Source organism: Piliocolobus tephrosceles, chromosome 4, assembly GCF_002776525.5.
Source record: "Piliocolobus tephrosceles isolate RC106 chromosome 4, ASM277652v3, whole genome shotgun sequence".
Classification (NCBI taxonomy): domain Eukaryota; kingdom Metazoa; phylum Chordata; class Mammalia; order Primates; family Cercopithecidae; genus Piliocolobus; species Piliocolobus tephrosceles.
In genome coordinates this window covers 111561181-111576671 of record NC_045437.1, presented here as the reverse complement: position 1 = coordinate 111576671, position 15491 = coordinate 111561181, and the positions used below count along the sequence as shown (strand labels likewise).

The 15491-nt window shown below is 58.7% G+C and overlaps 1 protein-coding gene across 2 annotated transcripts in view; it reads right to left on the bottom strand.

The window, feature by feature from the left end:
* ADAMTS2 (ADAM metallopeptidase with thrombospondin type 1 motif 2) overlaps positions 1-15491 on the bottom strand; it is a 223306-nt gene that overhangs the window by 147207 nt on the left and 60608 nt on the right. For both annotated transcript variants that reach the window (XM_023193715.2, XM_023193716.2), the window contains exon 3: positions 8936-9089. In XM_023193715.2, the coding sequence (XP_023049483.1) occupies positions 8936-9089 (154 nt within the window). The remainder of the gene's footprint in view (positions 1-8935; positions 9090-15491) is intronic.

Here is a 15491-nt window from a genome sequence, read left to right as displayed (position 1 = left end):
AATGAAGCCAGAGAGCAGGAGAGAGAGAAGCCAGACGCCAGCACGTCCATCTGACTGCAACCTTTTCCCCGCTCAGAGCTCCTTCGGGGCCCAGAGCGCAGCGCTGCCTAGGATTAATTTCAAAGAGAAACGGGTCAAAGAAAATTGGAAATTTTTATAGAAAAGATTTCAGGCTTGGAGCTGGCTGAAGTGTCTGCCAACCTGCAGAGAATTCTGAGAGGAGATGGGGCCTGTGGTCAGAGGCCTCCGTCTGGCACAAACTGGCAGAGTCTGGACCTCGGACCCAAATGCAGTTTCTGAGCCAGGCTGGGGAAGTGCTTCCTGTCCCCTTCAGATGTCCCTCCAGCTGCCTCTGCAGCCCTGATGCTGGTACCCAACACCTCTCACCTGTCGCCCCACCCCCTCTCTTTCCCCAAGAGGCCTCCGTCTGGGGACCCACCATGGGATGCAGTCCCTTTGTCCCCATTATGCAGGGTGCCCATGTCTCTTCCACAGTCATCCATGGGGCACCCAGGGCATGAAGGGAGCCTCACCTGGGTCCCAAGCAGGCCCCACTGCTCCTTGCCCCAACCTCACCCCAGCCAGCAGGCTCCTACACCCAAGGCACAGATGTCACCGATGTGGAAAGATGCCCTGGAGACATCGCCTCTCTCCCAGGAGCCTGCCTCTGCCATGCTGGGGACCCCAAGGGGGGCGTGCCCAGCCCACAGCTGCTAATCAAACACCAGGTGCCCCTGTGAGCAGATCACGGCTTCACCCCTGAGCCGTGCACTGTCTGCATGCCAGGCGTGGTTACCCTGCGCATCACCAGAAAAGCTCTCTGGAGGTCATTCCCAACACAGATCCAAGGGAAGGAAAGAAAGTATCAGTTCACTGTGTCTGTGGAAGACGACGAGACAGAGTAGGGAAAGGGGGCCGGAGAGCCTCAGCAAGCGTCACAGTGAATACCGGGCAGGCACCCTGTGCCCTGTGTAATTCCAACAACTCTTGTGCCACTGCACCCAGGTACGGAGATCCTGAGGGGCTGAGTGAGCTGCCCTGGGCCCCTCAGTGAGCCAGCACAGCAGCATGCCAGGTGGAGCTGAGCACACTGACCCCTGCACCAAACTGCCCACAGTCCACCCCACTCACCCACCTCGCGCTGGAAGCATCTGTGGGAGCAGCCCTAATGCAGTTCCTCAGAACCACTGGCCGGTCTTCCAGAGTTGTCCCTGCACTCGAGTTGGGGCTGCAGCCAAGCCAGGGCCAAGGCCACCATCCTCCGGGTCACGCTTGTCACCTGCCCACGGTGCTCCACCAAAGATCCAGGCCCTTGCCAGCCACATTCACCTGGTCGGCTCCACCCCTGAATCAGAAACCATATCGGGAGGCGAGAGGTGGCGGGGGAAGGGCAGACCTGAGACTCAGGGACTAAATTTATGTCGGAGGCACAGGGGAGGAGCTGCGCACGTGGGGGCTGTCAGGCGGAGTGCCAGGCCCAGACGCCGTGGAGGGGGAGCACACCCTGGCATGTCTCCCCTGCGGGATAATGGGGGCCAAGCCCTCGCCCGGGTGCAAGCCTCGCTTCTGCCTTCACAGCCCAGGGGGTGGGAAGCATCCACAGGGCAGTCCTCCGAGCAGCAGACGCCAGCTGGAAAGCCAGCCAGGCCTGGGAGCCGGCCCCTCCTGCTCTCCCCGGCTGACCCCAGGCAACTCCAACCTCGGAGAATGTGCAGCCTCGGCTTTCCCAGCGCCGGCCCCCGCCCACCCCTTCCGCGTGGGCCACATCACCACACTGGCATCTCCAACAGTCATCCCAAGGGCCCGGTCTGCACGAGGACAGGAGCGCCACGGCGTCTGCCAAGGGTGCGCTCAGCCCTGAAGCACGCCTCCCGGAGCCGCCTCGGGTTTCACAATCCGTGCTTCTCCCTGGGTTTCCGGGGGCCCGGGCTGCAGGCACAGCTCCAGAGTGGAAAGAGGGGAAGCGCTGAGAGGGCTCTAGGGCGCTGAACTCAGTGAGTTGGCAACAGTGGCTTGGCAGGGCCCAGGCCGACCAGGGTATGAGAGACAGCGCCTATCACCACGTGAGAGGCCCAGGCCTCAGAGGTCCGGGGAGTTGCTCGGGAAGTGACTGGCTGGAGACACAGAGACAGGTCCGGGCACAAGACACTAGCCAGGTCCAGGGCTCACCCTGCAAATCCAGCCAAAGGACTCTCCATTCTCCCTTAGGACCTGAGGTTCAACACTCAGACATGTCAGCTGAATCATGAGCCCCCCCAGACGTCCATGTCCTAATCCCTAAAACTCATGAGCGTTATCTTATATGGCAGAAGAGACTTTGCAAATGTGTTTAAATTAGGGGTCTTGAGATGGGGAGAGTAACCTGGATGGTCCCAGTGGGCCCTAAATGTTGTCACAAGTGTCCTTCTAAGAGGGCGAGCTGCCTATAGAAGAGGAGAAGCCATGTGACCAGGGAGGCAGAGACTGCAGCAATGTGGCCACGAGCCAAGGAACGCCAGCAGCCTCCAGGAGCTGGGAGAGGCCAGGAATGGATCCTGCCCTGGAGCCTCCAGAAGGAACCAGTTCTGCCAACACCTTGATTTTCGCCCCTAAAAGCCTATTTCTGATTTCTGAGCTCCAGAACTGTGAGAGAAGACATGTATATTGTTTTAAGCCATTAAGGTGTGGGTAAGTTGATACGGCAGCCAGAGGAAGCTGAGATGGACGTCAACAGCTACAGGGCTGAAGGGCTCTCTGACCCGGCATTCGGCAAACTTGCAGCCCCCAACAAAGCAACAGCCGTCCTGCCCCATCCTGGGCCCCCCAACCGCCACCATGCCTAGCCTCACATCTGCTGTGTCAGTGGGGCTGGCTATTTGCTCGACACTGAGTAGATGAGTCTCGCCTGCTCCCCGGTCCTGTGGCCTGAGAGAACAGAGCTCCTCTCTCTCTCCTATGCCATTGCTCCAGCCTCCCCCACGGCCTCCCTGCCTCCAGCCTCCCTCACACTGCAACCAGCACAAGCTTGCTGAAACACTCAACTCTTTTGTACTGGAGGGCGCCATCACCACCTTGGGTCTTTCAAGGCTGCAGCTTCCCCAGAGGCTGCCCCATCAGCTCCCTGCCTCCAGTCCTGGGCCCTGCACACCCAGGGGCAGCTGTCATACCTGAGGTCCCCTCTCCTGCCCACTCTTCCCCCAGGATCCCCTGTAGCCTGGACAACTCCTATCCAACTCAAGGCAAAGTCACAGGGTGGAGACTGTGGGTCAGGAGGGGGCTCTTCCTGGCCTGGTGGGGAAGGGCTGGATGTGGGCTGCCGGTGGCAGCCACGCTCAGCCACATGGAGGAGCTGCCCTGTGGCACTTGTCCTGTGTCTCCTGGCGGGCTTTCCTTGGTGCAGCGAGGCCGAGAGGCTCCCGTGGTGGTGTGCCTCCTCTGCCCATCAGGGAGGACGCTGCATGCAGCCTGATGGCAGCAGGCAGAGGCTTGGCACCAGCGGCGTCTGGAGTGGAGGCAGCCAAGGTCACCGGCACATTGCTGTCTGACTTCTCTTCCTTCAGCCCAGCGGGGTGTATGCACGGCAGCCTGGTAGCAGTTCCCCAGGACGGGAAGCACCTGCCCCTCCTCTGTCCCAAGGCCAGACCCGGGGGAGCCCCAGGAGAGCAGCCCACAGTGGAGGGCAGAGGATGCTTCTGCCTCTGCATCACAGACAGCCAATGGGGAACCGTGTTTTGTTCGATCCATATAGTGAGCACGGGAGGGGACCCCAGGCATGAGAGCTCCCACTGGGTGTGCAGGGCCCAGGGCTGGAGGCAGAGAGCTGATGTAGAGGCTTCTGTGGAAAGAGGGCTTTGGCTGGATTTGCTGGCTGAGCCCTGGACCTGGCCAGCGTCCTTGTGCCCGGACCTGTCTCTGTGTCTTCAACCAGGCACTTACTGACTCCCCAGACCCCCGAGGCCTGGTCCTCTCGCTTGGTGATAGGGGCTGTCTCTTGTACCGGGGTCGGCCTGGGCCCTGCCGAGCCAGCTCTTGCCAACTCACTGAGCTCAGTGCCTCGGCTGGATTCCTGGAGCCCTCTCAGTTCATCCTCTCATTCCAGAAATTTGAAGACACATTTTAACATCAGGAAGGTTCACATAAAAATTCTGATGTCTGGATTCTCTTGATAGGATGTTCAGCTGCACCAGACCCACACTTCTACCAGATTGAGGTCAAGGGAGTTGAGGAGGGTCTGTCGCTCCTTGCAGGGTCTCCCAGATGCCCTGTGCCCATGGCAAGGCCAAGGCTGGACACCACAGGCAGCTACATTCCTGCTGCTGTTTCTCTTTAGTGGAGATGTATTCTTGGTCGTCCATGTTTCTATCAAAAGGAGAGAAATGAAAGCCAGGCCAAGGGGGGGTGCAATTATCTGTTTTTCCTCCACTGCTGTCTGTGTTGGCATTGCCTGCCAAGCCCTGCCGGCCTCTGAGTTTGCAGCTCTTGTCTTGACATTGTGCAAATGGCACTGTCTGAAACAGAGACCACATGCCCAACACATGACTCAGGGTCTTTCTCACTGTGTGGCAACCTTCGCGGAATCCCAAGGTCAGTCTCTGGGAAGCTAGAGAGGCCCTCAGTGTCAACAGCAGCATTGGCTTCTCTGTGCACGTGGTCTTGGAGTCAGCCTCTCCAGGTCCCTTAATGCGGGGGATGGGGGAGGACTGCCAGGCTGAGATTGGCACTCAGGCATGCAGGGAAGAGCTCCCACACCACCGGGTGGAGGGTCCAGTGAGGGAGGCAGCAGGATCAGCACCTGCCTGGGCTGTGCCTCTGGGCTATATGCCCTGGGAAGGAGTAAGTAAAGCCGACAGTGCTGATCCTCCACATGACCCAGACGGGCGCCTCCCAGGTGTGCTGTGCACTGCGTGGCCAGCCTTGTACGCGAGGGCCATTCGCATCCTGTAGCTGGCTGCACGGTGCCCCCGAAGATGCTGGTCCGAATCCCTGCAACCTGAGACGGGTACCTTCTATGGGAAGAAAGGGCTTTGCAGATGTGCTTACGGGAAGGCTCTTGAGATGAGAAGACTGTCCTGGATTACTGGGGTGAGTCCTAAATGCAATCAAGGCATCCTTGCAAGAGGGAGGCACAGGGACACTGTCAGAAGAGGAGGGGGCAATATGACCCAGGGATAGAGATTGGCATGATGCAGCCACAAGCCAAGGGAGGCTGGCAGCCCCCAGGAGCTGGGACGGACCAGAAACACATTCTTCCCTGGGGCGTCTGGAGGGAGCACAGCCCTGTCCACCCTTGATCTTGGCTCAGTGAGATTCATTTCAGACTCCTGGCCTACAGAGCTGTGAGAGAATACGTGGGTATTAGTCTGTTTTCACGATGCTGATAAAGACACACCCGAGACTGGGCAACTTACAAAAGAAGGAGATTTATTGGACGTTCAGTTCCACGCGGCTGGGAGGCCCTCCCAATCACGGCAGAAGGTGAAAGGCACGTCTCACACACGACAGCAGGCGAGAGAGAGAGAGAGAGAGAGCTTGTGCAGGGAAACTCCCGTTTTTCAAACCATCAGATCTCGTGAGACCCATTCACTATCACGAGAAGGGCATGGCAAAGACCCGCCCCCGTGAGTCAATCATCTCTCACTGGGTCCCTCCCACAACACAGGGGAATTATGGGAGCTACAAGATGAGATTCAGGTGGAGGCACACAGACAAACCATATCAACGTTTCTATTGTTTCAAATTCCCTGGGGCTCCCTCCTCAGCAGTCCCACACAGGATGAGACACACACACACCAGAGAGGACAATGCCACAGGGCGCCCTGTCCCTGAACCCCAGTACAGTGTCCCTGGGCACAGAGCTGGCCTTGGGAAGGGCAGAGAACAGGGATTCGAGATGCCTGTCACAATGCCTGGCGGGGGCGGGGGGCGCACCTCAACCACCTCTCCCCAAAAGGTCACCCAGCCTCAGAGCTCTGCCTCTGGTCCTGGCCAGGTTCCCAGGCCAGCAGCACTGAGCAGGACCCTTCTGCCAAGGCCAGCATGGCCAGGGAGGAGAGAAAAGGACCTTGTCCGCTCCCTCCCTCCCCCCTGGCCCTCCTAACACTCTCTCCCGGGTATTACCTAAGCTGCGCAGCGCACAAACTCATACCCGGCCTGAGTCTGTGAAACGCGTTAAAACCGTCATTTTCCATCCGTTTCCCCAGGCGATCTGCAACCCAGCAACTGATCTTGGATGACACAGACTCTTAGTGAAAATGATTTCCTGAGGCTCCATGAGCCCCCGAGATCACCCTGGTCAGCCCGTGGGCTTCTCGGGGGAAAACAGGACACCCGTCTCAGCAACCCTGAAAAGGAGGCACCCCTGACCCTGCAGGGAGATCCCGCCACCCAGACTGATGCCCACCCCCCATTGGGACACCCAGGGCAGGTGTGTCACCTTTCCTGGCAGAACATAAATAGCAGGGTACTTCACACCCACTTCCAGACGTTGCTTTTGGGGAGGCAGGAAGAAACTGCCAGCCAGCACCTCCTGCCAGCTTCCACCAGGGCCTCACAGATCTATCAGGATTCCCTCAGAATTCACTAGAAGAAAGGGTCCCCTATACACACACACACCCCTGCACCCAAGTCCTGGAGCTATGTGCCAGGCAGGCTGTGCCCCTCACTATGCCACAACACACAGCTTCTATGCACCTCCCCGTTGCCACTCAAAGGCCCAGACAGATGGAAAGCTGGAAGCCTGAGGTCACCGTGGGCCCTCCACCCAGCTCCGCCCTTCCAGCCAGTGTGTCGACCTCAGCCCAGGGCTGCGTGGGAACAATTAACAATTAGGTGCATGGAGTGGGGGCTAGCTCCCTGAAGGCCCGATCCCCTCACACAGGGTCCTGAGGACACCAGACAGGAACATCAAGCAAAGGGGACTTGGCCCCAGCCCCAAGGCCTGGGATCTGGACCTATAGCCCCAGGCCCATGCCCACACCCATAGCTTGGGCTTTCAGCTGGAGACCCTGGGTTTGCAGCCTGGGCCGGAGGCCTAGATCTCAGGCTGGACAGGCTCGCGTCCTCCCCCACAGCCCATTACCAAACCCCCACCTTCCATCTCAGCCTCACCCCTGACCTGGCAGCCGGCCTCACCCAGCGTCTTCTAAGGCCAATGGTTTCTGGGCTTATTCGGAGTTTGAAATTCCTTTCCTGTGTTCTGAATTTCAAGTTCTCATTAAAGATATGTGGATTGGGGGTGGGGTGGAGGGAGGATTCAGTAGAAGATGCCAAACACCAGCAGAAGCCCAGAAAATAAGGCAAGGCTGGCCAGGCTTTGGGGGAAGGGCTGCCATGTTCAGGAAGACAAGCACCATATGGAATTTGGGACCAGAGACATGGCCAAGGGCACACGGCCAGCTCACCTCGCCTGAGCAGAGGCCCCCAGAACCCCCCTGAGTCTTCCAGGAGAGGCCAGCCAGAAGCACCAAGCCCACAGCACCAAGTGACCAGCCCCGGAGCTCTCGGGGACACAGGGATTGCTAACGCCACTGGGCTTGCCCCAAGGCAGCTAGCTAGCCAGGAGCGAAACTGAGGCCCAGCCTCATTTCACGCTTGCCCTCCTGGATTACTACTCCTTCCTTCCCTGCAAAATAGTCCAAGGCAGGGAATAAGCAGTCGAGGCTGAGACCGCAGCTGGAGAAGGCTGGGCAGGCAGTGCCCAGTGGCCCGGCTGTCTGCAGCACAGCAGACGCTGACTTGGCCCCAAGGAACATGGGCCACCGGTTACACTGACTGTCTCCAGAGCACAGTGGGCTTCCTGATGGAGCCATTCCTTTGCAAAGGTATCTGATGCCATTTCATGAAATTAGAATTGTGCCCTGTCAGGCTGTACTCAATTTATCTGCCAAGCTGGGAAGTCAGAGACACCTACAATAAATGAGGCAGGGATGCTATGGAGTGACAGGAGTACCTTAGTAAATCACAGCACAGGGGCTGCCCAGCCCAGGTCCCTGGAGCATTCGCTGTGAACAGGCAGGTATGCCTGACCCTGAGGCTCTCCTCACCCAGGGGGTCCTGACCAGAGGCTGAGGGCTGAGCTCACAGCTTCCCACTCTCCCAGCAAGAGCCAAGCACAGGCCAGGCATCCCCGACCACACAGGGGACTCTGAGAACTATGGGCCCGTAGAACCACATCAGACACTGACCCTGGCTTCACCACAATCCAGGACCAGAGATTGGGAGATGCTGGGAGGTGGGGGCTGGCACAGCGAGGCCAGGTCTGAGGCGACAGTCAGGGACTGTCACCATGGCCACCCGGCAGCTCCTTTCAGCTTTCTGGGCCCAGGGCACACATGGGTTCTGAGTTGAAAAAAGACAGAAGCCATGAGTCTGTGCAGAGACTGCTGAGGCTGCTGGGAGCATCTCCAGAGTCTTTGTAGGGCACATGCCTCCAGGGATCCAGAAAGAGCATGCAGGGCCTTTCTTCCTGAGCAGCCAGGCGAGGGCTGGGACCTACCACAGGCACCCTCCCAGGGACCGTGGCAGCACAGAGGCAGGGGAGGCGCTGTCCGGGGCACTGGAGGCATCTTCACAGGCACAGACTCAGAGATGCGGGCACTGGACTCAGGCCTGGTGTGGGCACCACCCCACTCCACGACACTTGCTCGCCCTTAGACAACAGAAGACAGGCCCTTGGACAGCCTTCATCGTCCACCATGGAGGCCCCAGACCTGAAGGCAGGGGTGTCTGGGCTGCTTGTCACCCACGTGCACCCAGAGGAGAGGCCCCAGCCCCAGCAGCCCTGCTACGCCCTGCCGTCTGCCAGGCAGCTGGCCCATTCCTGAGCCACCGAGACTGGGGCTCAGCCTCAGCAGTGAAGCTGGTCTTCGGAGAGCTGCCTGAGTCTCTGGGATGCTCCCCTGGGGATTAGGGCCTCAGAGGGCTCTCCACACAGCCTGCCCACCTGCAGTAGCCTCACCTGTGTCCAGGGCCTGTGGCCCCACTAGAGGAGGGGACCTGGGGGGCCGGCGATACACCACGTGCACGCGGTCTTGCTCAGCCTCCTGCGCCGCCAGCCCCTTCTCCAAGGGTTCGATGAAGAACTCCTCCTCCTCCATCCGGATCAGACCAGCCTGCAGGACAAAGACAACATGATCAGATTTCCAGCACACAAAAGATCAAGGAAGGGGAACAGTCAGGAGACCCCCTCAGGGAGTACCTCCCATCTGAGGACCCTGCCCAGCACCCCAGCTGGTGCTCAGCTTGAAGCCTGGGCTGGCTGGAGGGCATGAACATGTGGCCCCAGAGGCCCCCCCGCCCTCCGCCCTGTCTAGGAAAGGGGGCCTCTGTCTGGGTCGTCTCTACCCCTGTACGCCAACCCTCTCTGCTTTCAGAAAAGTTACTGTGTTTATAAAGTCATAACTGTGCAGAGATGCCTGGAGACATTCAAGGGCAGCTGTGGGCCTGTGCGTGTCCCCAGAGGTCACCCACCAAAGTGCATCAAATACGGGCCAAGAGCTGACCCCACTCCCAGGAGCCCAGAGTCCAAGACAAAGGTCAAAACAGTCAGCAGGGGATTGAATCTGCCCACAGACATGTTCCATTTGGGCCAAACAACATTTTTAAAGCTCTGAAGCTAACACTCAGAATGATGAGATTTCATGTCTTGAACACAGAATCCTAGCTTTCCTTGGAAAATGCAGGCCCTGACCACAGCGGGTCTTGGACGGAACACACGCCCCTGCAGCTGGCTCCAGTCCCCACTGCCCCCCACTCTCTCCCGCTATCTGTGTCAGCCACCAGCCCAGACTCCACAGGCAGCTGAACTGACGCCCCTGACCCGCTAGACCAGCCAGCGCCCTCCCTTACTACAAACTCCTCGCTGGGCCCGCATTTCCGTTGGGACTCAGGCTGCTCTGTACGCTGGCATTCAGACTCCTGACCTGCCCCACTCTCCCAGACCCTGGCTTGCACACCCCATGCTCCTCACTGGGCTGTGTGCACCCTGCCGAGCCACCCAGCCCCTGAACCCACCATGCTGTCAACTCAGGAATCTCCATTCCCCACCACCTCACCTCCAACTCGGCCATCGGGTAAAACCTGTGTTCTCCCTTTGAGACCTGACTCAGCCCCCCTCACCTCCCTTGCCCCCCCCTGCCATCCAGCCTGCCCGCCCCTGCTGTCCAGCTTGCCCTTCCCTGCCCTCCCGTGCCGTCCAGCCTGCCCTCCCTTGCCCTCCTCTGCCATCCAGCCTGCCCTCCCCTACCCTCCCCCGCCCTCCCCTGCCATCCAGCCTGCTGGCACCACCAGGTCCACCCATCCCATGACCACTCCAGTTCCCACACTTTTATCTTTTAGTCCATTATCCATAAACCAAAGTCTCACACTGGAAACTCACACTGTGTCCAGCCTTCAGAGTGTTTCCTTCAGATCACTGGCTTATGACCCATGCAGGGGATTTTAAAAGCTTGAATTTGTTGCTCAAACTTAAGAAACAGGAGAGTTCACATAAATGACCAGATTTCCAGACTCTCTTGAAAATCAGAAAAGCTGGCATTTCCAGCATCATCGATGCTCTAAAGCTTAGCCAGCACTGGCTGGTCCCCTGTCCAGTCAGGAGTGTGCCCTCTGGTGGGTAGCTCCTGGCACCTGCCATCTGGATGTGCGAAAACCACGCACCCCCGAAGTAACCTGGTGATGGCCTCTGCCACATCATCATCCTGGCTGGGGCAGGGGGCACAGTGGCGTACGGGCTGCCCTCCTTCTGCCTGACCTGAGGTGCTCGGTGAGCACCATCCTGTTGCTGGCTGGGAGCCCCTGCAGACCGAGATGCAATCAGTGCCCACAAGGGCCTGCTGGGCGGCTGCCCCTAGCCTCAAGTAGGGAGGGAGGCTGGAGATGCCTGCCGGCACACTCAGCCTGGGCCCTTGGGAAGCTGATGTGCCAGGCAGGGGCTGGTGGAAGTGCAGGGCCTGGAGGAACACAGAGCCCAGCATCAGGCCTGGCTCCCGAATGAAGGATGCCTCCAGCAGGAGGTGACATCTACCCAAACCGACCCAATCCCTTTGCACTGGCCAGGCAAAGAGTTGGAGAGAGACTCAGTGCTCCAGACAGAGGAAACCGCACATGCCACGGCTGGGGAGGTGGACGGAGCACAGCTGGTAGGAATCGCTGACCAGGTGGGTGGACAGGAGCATCGAAGGCACAGTGCCCGGTGGCCTGTCACTCAGGGGGCTGGTGAGGGAGGGTTGTAGGCAGCCCGGGGCTTCTAGGGGAAGCCTTGATATGATTCCGGTTCAGAAGCATGGTGACTGCCGCAGGGGGAATGGGCTGAAGAACAAAAATGGGTCTGGGGTCCTGGGGAGAAGGCATTGCAGGTGCCTGGGAGAGGGGCAATGGTCCAGACGGGAGCATGAGAGACAGGGACAAGTGGCAGGTATGAGGGAGGTGAGGAGTGGAATGGACAGGATGTGGTAGGGTAGATCTGGTTGAGATGGGAGGGAGGAGGCAGCACCCAGGTGGGCTTCCAGGTCTGTGGCTGGCTGAAAAAGACGGCCCCCAAAGTTACCCAGGCCCCCATCCCTGGCAGCTGTGAGGGTAGCAGGACATGGAGACTCTGCCGGTGTGATCAGGTGGGCTCTGGGGCTGGCTGGGCCCTGAATGCAGTCGCTCGTCCACTTCCTTACGGGGGGAGTGGAGGGGGACTAGGCAGACGCGCAGAGGACGAGGCCATGGGCAGACAGGGAGGATGCCAGATGCCAGCCTTGGCGATTGGAGCAATGCGACCTCAAGCCAAGGAACACTGGCAGCCCCCAGGAGCTGGCAGAGGCCAGAAAGTGTCCTCCCCCGGAGCCTCCAGAGGGAGTACAGCCTGCCGACGCCTGGATTTGGGTCAGGTTATACTGACTTCGGACTTCCGGCCTCAGAACTGAGAGGACGAGTTCCTGCTGTTTTAAGTACTTTCTTAAAGCAGCCGCAGAAAACTAATTCAGGGTCCCAGTGGGTGGCCGGCAAAGCGGGTGCTGTTCTCTGAGGGGCATGAGAAGAAGGGTAAGGAGCACAGGACACTCTGGGCTCGGGTATCCTGGGCTTCTGGGGAAGAGGCTGAAGAGGCAGGGGGAACCAGAGTTACCAGGGCAAGACCGAGGTCGGGGAAGGAGGTCATCAGGGCTGTGGGAGGACTGTGGAAGGGGACGGTGGGAACCCTGCAGGCCCCACGCTTCTGACTCATCCCTGGGTCTCAGGGCCCAACCAGGCCTGGCAGAGACTCAGCAGATGCCTGTGGGATGAGCAAACCGATGACCCCAAAGCCAGAGGCTGCGACCTCCAAGGGAGGCACCGAGCAGGCAGGCGGGGAGACCACAGCCGTCCCTGTCCACTGGCACGGGCGCAGCGTGTTTACCGGTGCAGGAGTTGGGAGGGTCCAGCACTGATGGTCCTGGTGTGTGGTGTGGGGGAGGCTGGTGCCTCAAATCCATCTTATTACTGAAATTCATTCGATGAAGTGCAGGAATTAACCCTGGGGAGCGGCAGCGGACAAGCTGTCCTGGAGTGTGAAGTTCTGAGTTCCTGGCACCCTTTCTATCTGGCCAGGTGACCTCAGGCAAGGTGTCAAGCTCCCCAAGCATCCAGTGACTCGCCTGTACATGAGGCCAGTCGCTCTTTCCCGTGCACACTCACACAGGAGCACATGCAGCCTGGCAGACGCTGAGAACCAGGCCACGCCTCCACCCAAGTGACTTCAGCCAGCCAGCTTGCTTTCTAAATGAGGAAACTGAGGCCTAGGTGGGCAGACAGGCTGCAGACACACAAGTTCCAGGAATCAGAGCCCACACCTGTGCAGAAAGGGCATCTCCCAGACAGGCCCCTGGGCCAGACTGGGCTGATGGAGCCAGTTAGGGCAGGACACTGGGACATGAGGATCCCTTATGGCAGTCCCATCTTCTGGAGGACCTTGCAGCCCAGGCCGGGAGCCTCCATGCCACAGGCCTGAGGCTGTGGGGTTATTCTGGAGGGACCTAGTGTAACAATGAGGCCAGGCTCAGCCTGGGGATGGGCAGTACTCTCTGGCCGGAGCAACCCAGGAGAGTTTGGGGTCTCCCTGACCAGCAGGCTCAGGCCCCCCTCCCTGGCTGCCTCCCTGAGGACAATCTCTCGGCTGAGCCAACGGCACTAGCTCCATCTGATGCTGCCCTGGGCCTTGCCTCCTGGAAGGGCATCCTTGCAGGAGACTCCGCGGAGGGCACAGGAGCACACTGGGGTCCCTGTGAAGCAGGGCCTGGGCTCAGGCTTCCTCACACAGCCAGAAGCCTCCAAGCGGTGGCTTTCTCAAACGCAGACGCTCAACACGCTCCTCATAGCCCCGCCAGTCTCTGTGGACCACTGTGCGACGTGCACACGCATGCTGGACTGATGAATATGGTGGCACCTGCCCCGAGACCAAGGCTGACCACCCGAAAACCACCAGCCAAGACCACCGGCCAGAAAAATGCGCAGAGCGGCGGGCACTTCACAAAAGAAGTGGAGATCATTTTATCCCCTGATTTTCAAACACTTTAATATGCATCCCAGGAATGATCTGTCAAAAAAAACACAAGAAAATTGACAGGAGAGCAAAGCACAAAATGTGAGCTAGGTTTTGCTGCATTTTTTCCAGGACTTTGATTTTCCTGCTGCCAGTGACAAGTATCTGTTTTTACATGCAATTTTTATTAATTAGAATCCGTTTCCTCTCCCCACTCAATAAATATTCAAGAAACTCCAGAAGCACACTAGGCTGAAGAGCACTCAGTTGGGAGCCTGCTGGCAGCCTGTCTGTCCAGCCCCACAGCTGTCCAGCCTGAGGTCCTGCAGAAAGGTTGACACCCTGACCCGGCTCTCCGTGTGAGTCCTGCCCTGCTCTTGAAGTCTGTGGATGTCTCGCAAACCCAACCAGGTTCTCCCCTGGGGGATGGAGAGAGGGTCATGGGAGGGCTCTGTCCCTGACCCTCAGGTGCCACTGCAGGGGTCCAGAGCCTGGCAGTGCCTGGGTCATCAAGTAAAGCTACTGGCATTCAGACCCTGGTGAGTTACACGCCTGCCCTGCCTCTTCCTTCTATAGAACCTGCTCCTTTGCAGTTGGATTGATGGTAAAGTAGTTACTAGAAATGGCAACTAGACGTTAAAAATGTATAAAGATCCAAAGGCTTATTAACAGTTCTGTTACTCTGAATTTTTAAGTATTCAACCACAGACACCCTGGAAGTTAGGGGTTCACGGGAAACACAGGTATGTGTCCTGTTCCCCTCTGCAGGGCACCCAGGCTGGCTGGGCCTCACTGCCCCTCCCATGGAAGCCGCAGCTGCAGCCATCAGCAGCCTCCCATCTGTGCATGACTGGGACCTGGTCTGTCACTCAACCTTGTCAACCTCCAGCGCAAAGACTGTCAGGTGTGGGCCAAGGTTGCAATGGCCACAATCTAGCGTGGAAGTCACAAAGCCTAAGAAGCACAAAGGTCCGTGCACAGAGGCACCCAGACTTTGCCAAGGGACAAGGAAGCAAGTCCCTGTTGCCCTCAAACTCACCTCCCTCTGAAATACACACACAGCATGCACACTTGCCAAAAAAGTCCCCTAAACGCTGGCATCTGCTAAGATTCCCGTTCCAGAAAGTATTCTAACTCCAAGATTCTTTCTCCCCTTCTTCCGTTTGGTAACAAACCTGGGAGATTCGGCTGGGCAATGGGGCAGGGGCCAGGCAGCCTCCCCTGCTGTGGGAGCCGCCCGGTGGAACGACAATCTCACAGGGAGGGCTGCACGGGTGCCTGCAGCTCCCAGAGCGCCTCCTCAGAGCCTGCTCGGACACTCTCTTGCCCCTCGCAGCTCCCCAGGGAGGTCTCTAACAACCTTGGGAGCTTTCAGGGAAGGGGGCTGGACCCCTCGCCACTGAACACTCCCAGGAGTGGGAAATATCACTGAGTGGGATTTGAGCCACTCCGTCCTCACCACCATGGCCTCCTTCACAGTTCAGCATCCCAGAGGATTTCACATACTGACTTTTCCACTTTTCCAAAAGGAACGCTAGCGGGCAGAGCTGTCCATGGCGTTAGGAAACAGCTGTCCTCACCCGCATCTCCACGGGCTCCCCCTCTGTGTTTCATGGGGTCCTCGCCAGATGCCAGCCACTCCCCTCCTTCCTCTTGGAGAGCGACCCCTTGTCCAGGGCTCTGTCTTGAAGCTATGGCTGCAGCTGGGCCTTCCAGGGTTTTGTTGAGCACAGTGACCACAATAGAGGTGCCTCTGAGCTCCACAGAACCTAATGACTTTGCCCGGCCGCTCTACCCTTCCCTGGACCCAGTTTCAGGCCCTACAGACCTTTACTCCAGAAAAGTCTCTTTTTTGGCCTAAGCTGGCCAGAGCCAATCTCCGACAGGACCAAGGAGCCCCGACAGTCACATGCCCAGCGAGGCTCTAAGGAAAACTAGACTCCACTTTGAAGGGCAGGGCGGGGGGCAAGGCAGGCAGGGAGAGCACTGGACGCTGAGCCAGGGGACCTGG